Below are 16,254 nucleotides of genomic sequence, written 5' to 3' on the forward strand. Positions count from 1 at the left end.
AAGAATCACTTCAGCAACCCAGTTAATCGATTAAGACCTTGGTTAATCGATTAACGTGTTTTAAAAACCTAACTGATTCTATTTTTCCAAGTTTTTCAGTTTCAACAACTTTTCAAAAACTTATGCTAATCGATTAAATCATGCCTTAATCGATTAACAACATATTTCTAAGTGTATTTTCAAATTGAAAAACTCAAATACGTTATGCACTTAATTTATACATGTTCAACACTAAGTTTATGCCTAGGATGCACAGATTACATGTATTTATATGATGCATGAACATATTATAAATAACATATCTCAAAACTTAAAATGATTTAAAGTTTTATGCATATGAGACATGTATTGAGTTTACCTAAGCCTTAGACTCAACCTAAACTAATTACTAGTCTAAGTCTAATACCAATCTACAGACTTAAGCATGCTGATTTGTTGATGATCTTCAAGCTCTTATAATCACAAGTTGCCCTCATCAAAACTAAACACATAGTGAGAAAGCATTCCAAAGTGTTATCTTGACATGCGCACTTTCAGTTGGGATAGTCCATCTTCAAATGACCAGGCTTACCACATTCAAAACATGTGAAGTTTTAGTTTGAAGTGGAGGCGTCATTGTTCTTGGTAAATTTCTTCATTTGTCCAATTTTAGCACCTTTGTTCCTTTTAAGGAACTTGCTCAACTTCTTTACAAAAAGACTCGTGTCTTTCATCTCTTCATTTTCTAATTCATCTTGTGATGAATCATATCTATATGCCTTTGCTTTTAGAGAGATATTCTTCTTCTTCTTTTCTTGCTCTTCATGTTGGTCAAGTTGGCTGAGTTCCAATTCATGTTCCTGCAATTTACCAAATAGAGCAGTCAATGACATTTTTGATAAACTTTTCTTTTCAGAAATGGCTGTTACTTTTGGTTGCGATTTTTCTGGTGAGTGATCTTAGAACTTTTAAGTTCAACTCACTATTTGATAAAGTTTTCCAAGTACAATAAGAAGATTTGTAAGGTGAGTAAATCTCTTTTGTAAATCTAGTATTTTCTCTCCAGACTTCATAAGAAACATTTCATATTCCTAGGAGAGAGTGTTGAGTCTCGACCTTTTGACTTCCTCATTTCCTTCGTGTGTAGTTTCTAGAGTATCCCACATTTCTTTAGCAGATTTTCAGTTTGATACTCTAATGAATTTGTCAATGCCAAGTGTTGAAGTGAGGACGTTTTTTGCTTTAAGATCGTATTGCACTTTCTTTTTTTCTTCATCATTCCATGAAGATTCCGGCTTCACTTCCCTTACACTATTCACAACTGTGAAGGGTTCATAGGGTCCTTCCTCAATTGCGTTTCATATGTCCAGATCTTGAGATTCTATAAAGATTCTCATTCTGATCTTCTAGAAGTCATAGCATTCTCCAACAAAGCTTGGAGAGCGATTGATGTTGGAACCTTCTCCTAGAAATGATATTGCGTCCATCTTAGAAACAGGATCAGTTTCAAGAATAATTTACTCAAAACAACTCTGGTGTCAATTGTAAGACTGGGATGGCAACTAAGAGGGGGTGAATTAGTTACTGGTAATTTTTTACTATGTTGTGTAATTAGTTACTCAAAAGGTTTAATTGATTACCCTGATAAATTTTGTTGGGTAACTTGTTTCTCACTCATGTAACATGTTACTTAGTTCTGGTAACCTGTTACTTACTCACAGTAACATGTTACTTAGATCTAGTAACTTGTTACACAGTATTTTGAAAATTGTTTTCATTTATACTTGTGTTTATGAATTTTATTTTAAAATACTTTTGAGCATTACTACTAATTGTATATTTAGAGTATAAGGATAGAAGTACCTAAAGACTTAGATTCTAAATTCTTGAAGCTTTGTTTTCATTGTCTTCATAATTATTCTTCCTTTTCTTCTTTTATGTGATGTTAGTGTCTTCATCAAAACCGTGTCAAGGTCAGGAGCAAGATCTTCTTCGTAACCTATTCCTTTCAAGTCCAACAATTGATGGATAAAGTATCTTGGTTTTTCTGAGTTAATTCAACAAACTTGGAATGAAGTTGATTTTTTTGGTTGGGTTGCTTATATTGTGAAAGAGTGATGGAAAAGACTAACGGATGTCCTTAAAAATTGGAACAATGAGACTTTTGGTTGCTTGGATCATAAGTTGGGGATCTTAGTTCGGAAATCTAGTGTATTGATGTTGAGGGAGAGGTTTCTAGTTTAGACGCGAATTAGATTGCTCTGAGAAAATATCTTCTGACCGGGTGGTGGAAGGTGGCATGCTGGAAGGAGAACCTGTTGATGCAAAAATCTAGAATTCAGTGGCTAAAAGACGGAGATGCTAATAGTAGTTATTTTCATGCTAGTATAAATAATAGAAGAAGAAAAACTCAAATTCTCATAAATTGGATTGATGGTATCTAGTGTGAAGATGATAAAGGGATTAATGATGGAATCAAAAAGCACTTTAAAGAGAGGTTTTATAACTCTCTGGTCATTAATTGTACTCTTGATGGAGTGGAATTCAATTGGTTGTCTCAAGAGCAAATGGTTTATGTGGATCTATTTTTATTTTTTTTTGAAAGAGGAGATCAGAGACGTTGTATGTAACTGTGCTACATAAAAAAGTCTTGGTTCAGATGGGTTTAATTTCTTCAAGGAATATTGGGATGTCATTAAGCTAGATATTGTCTTGTTTGTGAAGGAATTCCAGGTGAATAGAAAACTTCCGAAAGGCCTGAATGCATCATCCATAGTGTTGATCCCGAAGCAGAAATATCCTTCTAAAATTGAAGACTTCAAGCCTATTTCTCTGGTTATCTCTCTCTACAAAATTCTTGCAAAAGTGTTGGCAGGAAGACTTAATAAAGTGATGGACTAATTAGTCTCATCCTCACAATATGCTTTCATTCATGGGAGGAGCATCCTAGATGCTACAGTGGTTATCAATGAGATAATCCACTCAACTAACAAGGTGGATTATGATTGTCTTTTGTTCAGAGTGGAATTTGAAAAACCTACGATGCAGACAGCTGGGAGTTACTTGATTATATGCTTGATAGGTTTAATTTGTCGTCTCAATGGAGAATTTGGATTTAAGTGTGCCTGACATCAACGACTATGTCTATCTTTGTGGATGGTAGTTTGTCTCCTCAATTCTCTATACTAGGGGTATTCGTCAGGGGGACCTCATGGCTCATGTTATTCCCTTATGGTGACGGAAGACTTTTCTGGTTTGGCCTGTAAGGCGAGAATTGTTGGCTTGTTTGAGGGATTCAAATTTGGAAGACAAGGTACACAGAACAATGATCTACAATTTGTGGGTGATATCATCATTGTTTGTAAGCCGACAGTAACCACTCTTTGGAGTATTAAGAGTATCCTAAGGTGCTTTGAACTAGCCTCGAGATTACGAATTAATGCCCATAAGAGCTCTCTTATAGGAGTTAAAGTGGTGGGTAGTTTTATGGCAACAACGACTGATTTTCTTTCGTGCAAATTGGGTGGTATTCCTTTTATGTATCTTGGTGTTCTAGTTGGAGCCAATCCGAAAAGTTACTGAACCTGGAAGAATGTGATTGATTCAATGACTAAAAGGCTTGCAACTTGGAAGTGTAATCATATTTTCTTTGGTGGCAAAGTAACCCTTCTAAATTTCGTTCTTGCCATCATCCTAATCTATATGTTGTCTATTTATAAGGCTCCTAGTAAGATTATCAAAAACTTGATCAGTCTTCAAAGGTCCTTCCTATGGGGCAACAAAAGAGGGGGGGAGGAATTTCTTGGGTGGCTTGGTCTCAGATTTGTAGACCTAAACATCTTGGTGGTTTGGGTGCAAATAATTTAGTCATGTTTAATGAAGCCCTTATGGGGAAATAGAAGTGGAGAAGATTGGTGGAACCTCGTTCTTTTTAGGCTCAAGTTGTGAATTCCAAATAATGCTCAGAGGTAAAATTGAATGCTCCAAATTCGACATCTAGATGGTGGAAGGATTTGGCAAGGGCGGGTTCTCTTGGTGAGTTTGGAATAGTGTGGGAGGATAATTTGTGGAGAGAAATTGGTGATGGGTCCAAAACTCTTTTTTGGTTTGACATATGGTTCAGTCAAAGGAGCTTAAAGAAGATCTTTCCTAGATTATTTGATTTAGCTTTGAATAAGAGGGTACAGGTTGTTGATTGTGGTTATTGTAATAATGACGAGTGGAGATGGAAAGTGCATAGGAGGAGGAATCTTTTCGATTGGGATGAAGGTTGGGTAAATAAGTTGTTTAGTCTAATTGCTCCTCATAGTTGCTGCAATATATTTCTGATTTATGGAAATGGAGGTTAGATAATTCATGATCCTATATAGTTAAAACAACTTACTTGGCAAAGGTGGGTTCTATCGAAACCGAGCTAGGTAAGCTTCTTAGCATAAGCTGGATTAGTTGTGCTCCAACTAAAGTTTGCTAGTTTGCTTGGAAAGTGTTAAATGGGAGAATTTCAACCAAGGAAGAGCTTTGTAAACAAAGTATTATTCATATGGAAGAGAATGTAAGGTGTGGGTTGTGTCTAGATCAGGTCGAATATCTACATCATCTCTTCTTTTCTTGTAATTTTACCAGGGGTGTGTAGATGGGTTTCTACTCATGGTTGCAAGTTCCAATGATTATAACGAACAACTTGGTAGATTTCTTAAAGAATCATGATTCTTTATGCAAATCTACCAAATGTAGGAAAATTTGGAGAATATTATGGTTTGCGGTGATTTGGTCTATTTGGCTTATGCGCAATGGTCACACCTTTAATGGCAAAGAGGTCAGTTACATGAATATCAGGGAATTAATTCATATCAGATCTTGAAATTGGTTTTCTTCTAGCATTGATTGTAATCTCATCTCCTGCATAATGGTGAATTGATCCCACCTCTTATATTCAAATATCTTGTATTTAATCTTTTAGTCTATTTAGCTCTTCTTTATATCTGGGTTGATATCACTTGTGCCTTTTTCATACATGACTTTCATTGAGTTTTTTCCTCTAGATAACCATTTAAGTATCTAAATCAGGGTTTTAATTGATTATGCCATAATTTATCTAGTTTAAAATTATTATAAAACCGTTTTATGGACCAAACAATAAAAAGTAAATTACACTGACATCTCCTGAGTTTTAGTGGAATTATATAAATCACCTCTCGTTTTTCAACACCTATACAAACCTCCTAGTTTTTAGACTTTCATTACACTGACCACCCCTACATAAGAAATAAGTGTAATCTTTTAAACAAAAATATGATAAATACAATTAAGTTAAACAAAACATGATATATTGTTGAGACAAATCCAAATTATATACAAATCAATGTATCTTCATTATTTTTTGTTACAAAATGCATTAGAAGTTCTGAAGAGATATTATTTAAAGTTCTCTTATACTTTATCAAAATGAACCAAAAATAATAAAGACGATTGATTCATATATTATTTGGACTTGTCTCCAAAATATACCATATTTTGGTTAACTTAATTGCATTTATCATATTTTTTGTTTAAAAGATTACACTTATTTCTCATGGATGGGTGATCAGTGTAATGAAAGTATAAAAACTAGGGGGTTTGTGTAGGTGTAAAAAAGTGGGAAATAATTTATATAATTTCACTAAAACTCAGGGATATCAATATAATTTACTCAATAATAAATTATGCCAATAGCTTAATCGATTATTACTTTAAAGCATATGATACTAAATTATGGTCATAGCATATTCAATTAACCGGAGCATTAAATTTTAAAATAACTCTTTTTGAGACCATGTTGTTTCACATAAGGCAAACCAATATAAGAATTCTCTTACTAAAGATTCAGATCATATTTCTAAGTTCTGAAAATTAACTAATAGAGAAACTCAAAAGCAAAAGAAACCCTAAACTTTTGAGATCTTACTTTCTCTATACATCTCTCATGCATTATTCATGATCATCTAATCAAATTGATATGGGAAACTAGAAGAGAGATTCTATTCTATTTTTTAGTTTTAATATAAATTATCACATGTCAATATGAATATGGCAAAAGAGTTTTCTTTGATAAAGAAAGAGTGGAGTCAAGTATATCCGAAGAAGAATAAGAGGAAAGCTTTGTTAGGATTTTGTTATCAAATGTTGTCGGAAATCAACGTAGCTAGAGGTCAAGCAACAAGATAGAGAGTCTTGGAAGGGTGTTTGTAAAGAAACGTCAAAGATCACCCAGTGAAAATATTCTCAAATTAGAAAGAGGAACTAGATGTCTTTAAGATAGACCATCTCACAAGTGAAACCTGAAAATTCTTCTTCGTGAAGTTGTAAGTCCTTGTCTTTCTATTGAGACCTTAAGTTATTCTATAAAATAGAATCTTACTCGAGCTCCATTGGTCCAAAAATATCTTGTGGACTTTATTGTTGGTCCTATAGGATGAGATCAACATCAAGTCATCATATATACTACAATAATCCCATCAAAGTCGACTTTAGTGAAGATGACGGTATGTATCTTCCATCAAATATGGCCTTTATGTAATTGGTATACTTCTTCCTTTTGAACCTGGAAGTCTCTCCTCCAACAAATCCAAAAGGGACTTTGTTTTTCCCTGGGGCCTCCTATATTTTTCATTAAAAAACATGCTTAAGGTATGATGAAACACAACATATTTCATTTCCAATAGACCATAAGGTGTATAATCATAATATTATGCATAATGTGGCTAATAGAGCAAAGTTTGTGCAAACAAACTTTTATGCAAAAATTGTGGAAAGAAAAGTCATGCATTTTTTAAATGCACAACTCATAGCATGCATGTTAAGCATTTTTCAAGTAATAACATGAAAATACCTAATTCTATCCTGCTATCTATGCTTAAAAACAAGATGCAAACCTGCATCTCGATTTGCACAATGACTGCTCACATCACATGATTTATATTATTGGTGTTGGAAAAATTGCTAAACATCACTTTCCCTTCATAGAGATGTATTACTAGTGGATGGATTGAATTACATTTTACTAAGCATAAGTCAATTATGTCATGTGTAATAAGCTTTGGAAAAGTGTATGTGCACTATCAATATATGCAATCCATCACTCATGTTAACTACTAAGAGACAACATAATATGTACAAGATTGATTAGAAGCCTCTCAAATCAACGTGTATCATGTATGGTATCCATAGGTGATGAGAAATGAAACATTGAGTTATCTATCCGATTTAAGGTTGAAGAAACTATCTGTAATAATATATGTTCATCTTCAAACATAGGGAATCAAATATTCTATCCAAGACATATTTGTCATAAATGAGTTTTGACCCTAATATTTCTCATGGACTTGTAGATTATCAATCATAAGATAAGATTTTCACAAGATAAAAGTTATTTATCTAAAGAAGATCTATCTATCTGAATAGACATCTAATTATCAATCAACAATGCTAAAGTTCATCTAACCGACTAAGGAAATGTTTATCTATCATGATTATAAACATGCCTATGAAGAATGATGGAAAATAAGAGATGTCATGGAAGTTCAAAAGTTCAAAATATCTAAAGGAAGAAACTTCATCAATTTGAAAGAGTTCATCTATCTTACTAAAGGACATCTATATGCTTGAAGAACTACTATCTTATTAAAGAAGCTATGAAGAATGGTCAAGCTGTCCAGGGCATTCCAAATCCAGTAAAAGAGTATATCTATATTTCTGAAGGAGATCTATTTCTATCATGAGCAGTGTCTATTGAAAGATGATCAAATCTAGTTTTCCAAAGTTCAACATCCATATTAAGGAGGGAAATGTCAAACCCTTGTTTGAAAAGTCAAAAAAGGCATGGTAGAATTTCCTAGAATGCAAAGACAGCCATAACAACTATGGTCAAGTCATTATCTCATTAAACAACAAGAAAGTGAGATCAAAGAATATAATGATGCAAAAGTCATATTTGCATTGGTATTGAAGCTTATATAAATAAAGTTAAAAGTTTGCAATATTTGAGAGACATTCTACCTATTCATACACTCCCATTGTAAATTCTTCGACAACCATCAAACACTACATTCTTATTTCAGAATGACTCTCAAACATTAATGATGTTGTAGAAGTACAAAAGAAAATCAATTTTTAATTGCATCAATTATAAATAATCTTAGAATTTAAGAACATGATATACATTATTTTATTAAATAAGACTGAGCTAAATTAAACACTTATTTTCAATAAATTTTTATTAAATTCATAATTTTTCTCTTTCTATTTATTCCACTATATGGTTGAGGTTGAAAGACTTGAAAAGATGTAAACTATTTTTAGCCCAAATCATTATTTGCCTGGCACCTAAAGAGACTATGTGTGAAAACAATAATTATTGTTATAATTAATGTTAAATTATATTGGAATCTTGATATTGTCAAGAAACTGGATATAGCCTACTATATTGGGTGAGCCAATTTAAATTTTGTGTCAATCTTTTATCCCTTACTTTTTTTATTTAAGCTCTTATATTTGTTTTTCTTACCCGGAGACTTTTGCTTTGTGATACCATGAGCTTTTCATAAATATTTTTCATTTATTTTTATAAGAAGAATTAATCATTTGAAAATTCTTCCACTGAAAAACGGATGAGTTAGTCATACGAATTTTTTAATTGTTGTTTACATCTTTTGACTTGTCCAAACATTCATTTTTTTGTTGAAAGTTGGTTCTCCAACTTCAACTATTTCATATCAAAAGAAGGATAAAAGGTTGAACTACTCACTCCTTGAGTATAGAATCCTTGTACTAGCTTAAGAGAGCTTTCCTTATCATTGAACCAACAAACACAACCATCCATTTTTTATAAAGCCGAGAGTGGCTTGGGAGAAAAGAATATTTTTTATAAAGTTATGAGAGGTTCGAGTGAGAAAAATACTTACTTATACATATTGGATTAGCTTATGAAGAAAGACACCTTACGGATCTAGGAGTGGCTTTTGAAGAAATAATACTTTATGGAGCTAGAAGTAGCTTATGAAGAAAGAGAATATTGTGCCGAGTTAGGAGTAGCTTGTGAAGAGAGAATAAATGGTTAAGCTAGGAGTGAATGATTGAAAAGGGAATATTGGGCGTTTGATCTATCTACGTGTATGATACTTGTGAGTAAAGATTTCCCATACAAAGAAAGGATGTGTCTAAGGTTAGACAGATCATAATCTTCATTCATGTTAGATCATAATCTCCATTCTAGACAAGTGATCACTTACAAAAAAGAAGTCCACAATTAAAACCTCAATTTCTTGTATCAAATGATCTTCAATTCCCACTCCAACTGGCCTCGCATTTGGAAATGAAATTCGAACTCCTTGGGTCATCATAGATTAACATCTTGATTTGTGTAATACCATCTCTAATGGCTCAAGTATGATAATGATTCAGCCTTTTTTTGTAAATAAATGTTGGACAAAGAATGAACTACACATAAATATCATTGAGTTGCTGAGCAGGGAAATTCATGTGCAACATATTTCCAAAAAAGTTAACATAATAGTTGATTTCATGACCAAACTTAGTTTGAATCTCTATGTTTTTTTTAAGTCTTAGAATACACAGCCAATAGAATATCTCAACATCCTACAAAAGGATCTATATACCATATCCTTTAGTCTTTTTTTTATTTTCCATCGTACCAACAAAATATGCAATATTGTTTGGTTCAACAAATGATGACTAATGAGAAGGGGTGGAAAGTACATTTTGTTTAAGGTTTGTGAATTTGACAATGTTTTTTTTTAGGATTATAAAGTGAGCGAAAAAATAAGGGATCAGTTTAGGTATTTTGTCTTGAGCCTAAATATTTTTAATATGTGGATTCTTTGTGAATTCACTTTTCTACCCTTTCCGTATGTGATTTTTATATTTTGTGTGTAGAGGTGTTAAAATGGGTTGACTTACCCGTCAAAGCCCAAATGTTTTTAGGGATTTACATTTTAGTGAATCTGGGCTATATTAAATTTGAGTTTGGGATGGGCTTACCCAATGCGAGTTTGGACTACCTGTTTTTTCTTATTTTTTTAATCTTTTTTAGGACATTTGGCTTAGTAATAAGCATTAGGTGAAAATTATTTTACAAAATAACTTATAATAAAAAATATATAATAAATATTGTGTTATGAACTTTAAATAAAAATTAAAATAATATCTATAACATAAATATTTCTAAATTATAACAATGTTATAAAGTTAAAGCATTATATTATTTTTCCTATTTTGCATAATATCTTTTTAAGCACAATAATAAAATAGTGTACCAAATCAAATGAGAAGACATTAAACTATATAGATTTCACTTTGCCTTTCTTAATTGTATATTTAATTAGATTTAATTTCTACAGCAAAAACATTATAAAGAAAATAGTTTTTGCAACAAAACTAAAAGACAACATAATTGTTTACCATAGAGAACTTCATACACTCAAATTTAACATAATAGTTCATAATGAAAGTGTTGATAAAGAGTATACAAAGGATCTTCATAATAATCCTAATATACAATGGTGATTATACTTTGACATATAGAATTCATGCTGAACTTGAGTCTATACTACCATTACTATAAACCAAATTGATATCATATTGTGTTAGGGAGTGGGAGTCCAATAAAAATGAGAAATTTAATAAATGAATTATGTTAAAAATCATATACGTGGATTTGACATCATGTATTAACTCAAACAGAAGGTATTATATCTATATGTTTGGTTGCATTTGGCATAACAAGTGTGTTAAAATGTTATACATGAATATCAAATGAAAGTTATACATTAGACATTAAGGTCTCACTGGATCCCCAAGGTCGAGGATTTAATTCCTGAGAGCGACACTTGTTGGGAAGGGCAACCACAAACCCCGAAAAGGATTAATTCCTTACTAAAAAAGGTGAGGGAATATCCTTAGTAGTACCAAAAATATCTGATGATATATATATATATATTAAATATTTTTTAGTATTATGCGTTCTGGCCTGCCACAACCCGCTTAGGGCAGGTTTGGGCTATAATTTATTATGCCTAAGTTATATCCTGACTTTATAGCTGAGTCAGGTTTAACTAGAACTCGATGTGGGCTGGTCCGAACCCGTTTAGGTAGCTTGACACCTCTTGTGCATGCATAGTTTTTAGTTTTTATGATGACGTTCACAAGTCAACGTTAGAGCAACCCAGAAAGAGATTTTGAGAATTTTATTTATTGGATTATATACAAGGTTAAGGAATGGATTTCGAGTCCATCTATATCTATATTATAAATAAAATCAAATTATGGTATAAATATTACTATGATGTAGTTTCTACTTTCCTATTTTGTCATTAATAGTTTTTAATTTTGAAAAAACTATATAATCATAAGTAATGACCACCAAAATATCAATTGCAAGTTGAAATTACTCTCCCACCTTAAATTGGACATTCTCATAAAAACAAAAATTATAATTTAAAGTATATCCAATAAAAAATTATTACATAAAATTCAAAAATATATTCTCATTATACAAAATAAAATATATAAAAATTTAATATTTAGTTGAGTAAAAAATATGGGTGGACGAGCAATAACACAGTAGTAATTATCAGTATTGAGAAAACCGTACCGACCGATTATTGGATATGCACCAGATCCGGTAGAAACTGGCCAAAATCGGACAGTATTACTCAAAATTGGTGAACGTCTGAGTTAGCACTGAACCGAACAATTGTTGCTTTAAAAAAAAGACGAGCCAATTTGGGCACTGAACCGACCATTTTCCACTTCACCGCCATGTCCGCTCCGGCATCTAGTCTTGGGTTCCTTCCTAGCGTCGCATATAACTCACTCACTTTTGTTTTTGTTTAGTGGATGAAAACATAGAAACGCACATACACTATTATTCTGATGGGTTTTATATTTGAAGAATTTGTAGACGTAAAAAGTGAGAGAGAAAAGGGAGAAAGGACGTTGAGAAAAGATTAAAAGAACAAAGTGAGAGATGATTATGATATGATGTGTTTTATGTTTGACACTTGGGGATTATAATTGGAGGAAGTAGATTCTTTTGTTATCTTCTTGATTTTATTTTGCTAGAGATTATATTACAGATTGGGTTTAGTTTAGTTTTGAGGGGAATGGTGAAAATCAATGTTATCATATTACAATATCACCATTTTTTTACTTAAGTTATCCACGCATTTTAAGAAATTAATAAATTATATTAAATAAAGTAAACGATGATAGTGTAAAATATTTTTAAATATGAAAAAAATACATGTACTCATAAAATAAAAGTTTTATATATTATTAGTATATTATTCATTATATTATAAGTTTACATATATATATATATATATAAATATAAACATGTATGTCCAGTTTATTCCACATACAGTTTAATTACTGAATCATTGGTTGAACCAGTATACTACTATATCACTCTATTACTATATCAATACTCTAACCAGTTTGATAATCGATATGGTTTTACTAACATATGTAATTATCAGCAAAATATTTGATTATTATTAAATTCTGAACTAAAAAATAAAAATAGATTTTTATTTTAACTAATATACATTTGACACGACACCCTTCACAGCAGATATGTGCCATTAGAAAAGCGTGGGGGTTTGGCCAACAACACAATCAGCGTTTGTTTTGCTGTCACTTACCAAATCCTCTCTCCACTTTCATTCCCTCGTTATTCACCTTTCCCATTTCTCTCTTCTTCATCTTGGTACGTCCATTTTTCTCTTTTCTTTCCAATTCCCATGTCTTTTGTGCTTCCAATTTCTGCTCTTATTCATTATTATTTTTTTATCTATATTTTTATGTAGATTAATTGATTGGAATAATTTGCTGAAGGGTTGAATTATTGCTTTGGAGATTGATTTTTATCTGAATAATTTGTTGAATAGGATTAGAATAATCTGATTGCTTTTTATTGTTTCGTTCAAGTTAATAATTACTGGTTCTATCCATTATTTTCCCCCTCAGTGATTCTATTGCAATTATCATCTTGCTAGTCGATATATTATATATGTAAAGCACACTTGAACAAGGAGATTATAAGCTAATGAAGCTAAAGTGAATTAGAAGTTTATGATCCATTCAGCATACATATATATATATATACATATATGTGTATATGTATACATATATATATGTATAAATATTGTATAGATACATATATATGTATAAATATTGTATAGATACATATATATATATATCCATGTTAGTCAACATTGATATCCGAAGGAAACCAACATCAGGAGAAAATCAACCGGCTGACTAAGCACAACCAAGAGAATAAGCAATGCTATTTTTATGAGATAAATCACCTTAAAAATGAATATTAACACCCAGTTAGCTGGGTATTGACACTTTTAGTATCTATTTTAGGTCATATTATTCTAGGGGCTTAAAGGCACTGCTTTTATGGTCTTATGTTCGGATGGCTTTGCACGAATGTATACAATGGATAGTGAAGGAATAAAGACTTAAATTACACGAGTTATTGTTGAAAGCTCTGACAACAAATACACAGATAGAACACTTGAAAGGCTTATATCCAAAATTGGGGGTGCGGACATGTTATTTATGAGTAATTTAATATTATCTCACTAATAATTAAAGTTTAAGGAGTAATTAGGATGAAAAATAGTTTATAGTACCTATTTGCAAAAAGCATAAAGTTTATGGTGCTTTCATAGACTTTTCCCCAAAAAACAATAACATAATAATATTATCATTTTAATAAACCTACCACGTCAGTAGGGTGAGCCTCGGCACCATGGTATGGTTGCTCGCCCTGTGATTTGAAGGTCATTGGTTCAAGTCTTGGAAACAATCTATTCGTTTGCAAGGATAAGGTTGCCTATGAGAGAAGAGGGACTAGGATCTGTAGTCCCAAACTTTGTTTTTCTTTTCATCTTTTCTCTCTAGTCTTGCCGAAACGAAGTTCATTCCCTCACTTTCTACTGTCCAGTTTTCTTGGTGATTCTCCTAAACTCGCTCTCATATTGCAGTCAATAAGCTCTCCATGAACTTGTTGAACAAGCTTGGGTTTGGCAGCCCAAGAGCAGCGGCAAACATGGACTCATCTATTGCTCAAGGACCAGACAATGACATACCAGCACCAGGTCAACAATTTGCCCAGTTTGGTGCTGGTTGCTTTTGGGGTGTTGAATTAGCCTTCCAAAGGGTGTCTGGGGTGACTAAGACAGAGGTTGGTTATAGCCAAGGGTTTTTGCATGATCCAAGCTATGAGGATGTATGTTCCGGGACCACGAAACACTCCGAGGTTGTCAGGGTCCAGTATGATCCCAAAGAATGCGGTTATGAGACTCTGCTTGATGCATTCTGGGCTAGACATGATCCTACCACACCAAATCGGCAGGTATGCATAGACTTTTTCATTTGTGTCATAAACCTTGTAATTTTGATTGAATTGGCTTGGTAGGAATTCTAATTGATACCAGCCTATCTGGTTCGTACTGTTTCAAGTGTAATGTCAAGGCCTTTCTGATCTGAATTATAAGTTTGCTCTTATGGTTTGTCAACATAAATGGTGTTTTTTACTTGGGGTTTCTTTAGAATTATTTTATGGCAACTTCTAAAGTTAATCAATTTTCTAATACTTTCCTGCATCCATGATTAATTTGTCCAAGGTGTCATTGATTCTTTCTGTTCTCAGCTTTTACTAGATTGCATTTATGTTTGAACATCTAGTCATGCCATGTTTTATAATTTTTGTTTCAAGATGTTCTGATTTATTGAGTCGAATCGAATTCCTGGGAAATCACATGATGTTTGTCTTTCGTTACTAATTCTTATGTTGGAAATTACACATTCCATCGAAGGTACTACCTAAGTTTTGAAATTACAAATTCTTTGTTGGACTTCGAACATACTGTGGGTGACCAAAATGACTTATGGGCATCTACAATCACCAGTTTGATATAGAATCATCTATGCCATTCAAGTCAGCACATGTATGAAACTCGAATTTGTGACGGATGACGCAGATGCATGCAGCATACATCATGTACAAAACTCGAATGCATGATGCAGGTGCACATGGCACATACATCGTGTGGTTAATGGCTAAGCAGTGTTTTAAATTTAAATTGTAGTCGCGGTTACTGCGATTGTAGTTATTGCGGCCATTATAATGCGGATTACATCCATTGCAGTGTGAATTATTTTGAGTAAAAAAATATTTTTGAAATTGATGCGATTGCGTTGAGACTTGATGTGACCCAAATGCGGTTGGGTTGCAGCCCACCGATGTGGCCGGATCATTGTGATTCAGTGTCGCACCACAATTGCGGTCTGATGCGGTTGCGGCGGCCACCACAACTGCAATATTGTGGACGCATCACGTGATGCAGTCCGCAATTTGAATCACTAGCTAAGTAACAGTTTGATCTTCCTATGTGGCAGGGGAGTGATGTGGGGACTCAATACAGGTCTGGAATATACTATTACACACCTGAACAAGAGAAAGCAGCCCAAGAGTCTTTGGAACAACAACAAAAGGAGTTGAACAGGAAGATTGTTACTGAGATTCTTCCTGCAAAGAAGTTCTACAGGGCAGAAGAATATAATCAACAGTACCTTGAAAAAGGGGGCAGATTTGGTTTCAAGCAATCTGCTGCTAAAGAATGCAAAAATCCAATTCAATGCTATGGTTAAATTAATTGTTGAATGGGAATTCTAGAACGAACTAAATGATTAGTTTGGATATTGGAAGGTATAGTTTTGGTTATAATAAGTATTTGTTAATATATCATTCAGTCTAAGTTACGCTCTACCTAGTCTCTGTATTGTTTTGCAGGTTGAAGGTCAGCATAAAATCACAGATTTGTCTCGTGTTTTTTATGTATAGTAATAATTTGAATTAAAATATTGTTATATTTGGGTTTTTTAATGGAAATTTAAGATTGTTGTTTATACAGATTAGTCAAGAACATTTTAAGGCACAGTCTACCTACTCTGTATTGCATTTGTAAGTTGAAGATTAACAAAAATTATAGTTATAGTGTTTATGTAAATAGTCTCTGTACTGTTTATGTAAGTTTAAGCTTTTTCAGTTGTAAATATTGGTTGATTTGAAATTTGCTCTATATTTTATTTTATTTTCGTTTTGGCTCCTAATTTTCTTTTCCATTCTGGTTTGTCTCAAACAAAGTTTGAATAAAAATACTCGTATGGTGTAAAGAATGTCCAAAAGTGGTGGAGATAGAC

General features: G+C 32.6%; 1 protein-coding gene across 1 annotated transcript; it reads left to right on the forward strand.

Annotated features, from left to right (window-relative positions):
* The first annotated feature begins 12,607 nt into the window (after nt 1-12,607).
* Nucleotides 12,608-15,958, forward strand: LOC109341595 (peptide methionine sulfoxide reductase-like). Its single transcript, XM_019579535.1, has 3 exons — nt 12,608-12,742; nt 14,034-14,404; nt 15,451-15,958. The coding sequence occupies exons 2-3, from the start codon at nt 14,048-14,050 to the stop codon at nt 15,700-15,702; spliced, it is 609 nt and encodes a 202-aa protein (XP_019435080.1). The 5' UTR covers nt 12,608-12,742; nt 14,034-14,047; the 3' UTR covers nt 15,703-15,958.
* Nucleotides 15,959-16,254: the final 296 nt, after the last annotated feature.

Source organism: Lupinus angustifolius, unplaced genomic scaffold, assembly GCF_001865875.1.
Source record: "Lupinus angustifolius cultivar Tanjil unplaced genomic scaffold, LupAngTanjil_v1.0 Scaffold_515, whole genome shotgun sequence".
Lineage (NCBI taxonomy): Eukaryota > Viridiplantae > Streptophyta > Magnoliopsida > Fabales > Fabaceae > Lupinus > Lupinus angustifolius.

Coding starts and splice junctions, on each gene's coding strand:
- LOC109341595 (XM_019579535.1), top strand. CDS start 14,048: ATGAACTTGTTGAACAAGCTTGGGTTTGGCAGCCCAAGAGCAGCGGCA. Junction 14,405..15,450: donor CTACCACACCAAATCGGCAG/GTATGCATAGAC, acceptor CCTATGTGGCAG/GGGAGTGATGTGGGGACTCA.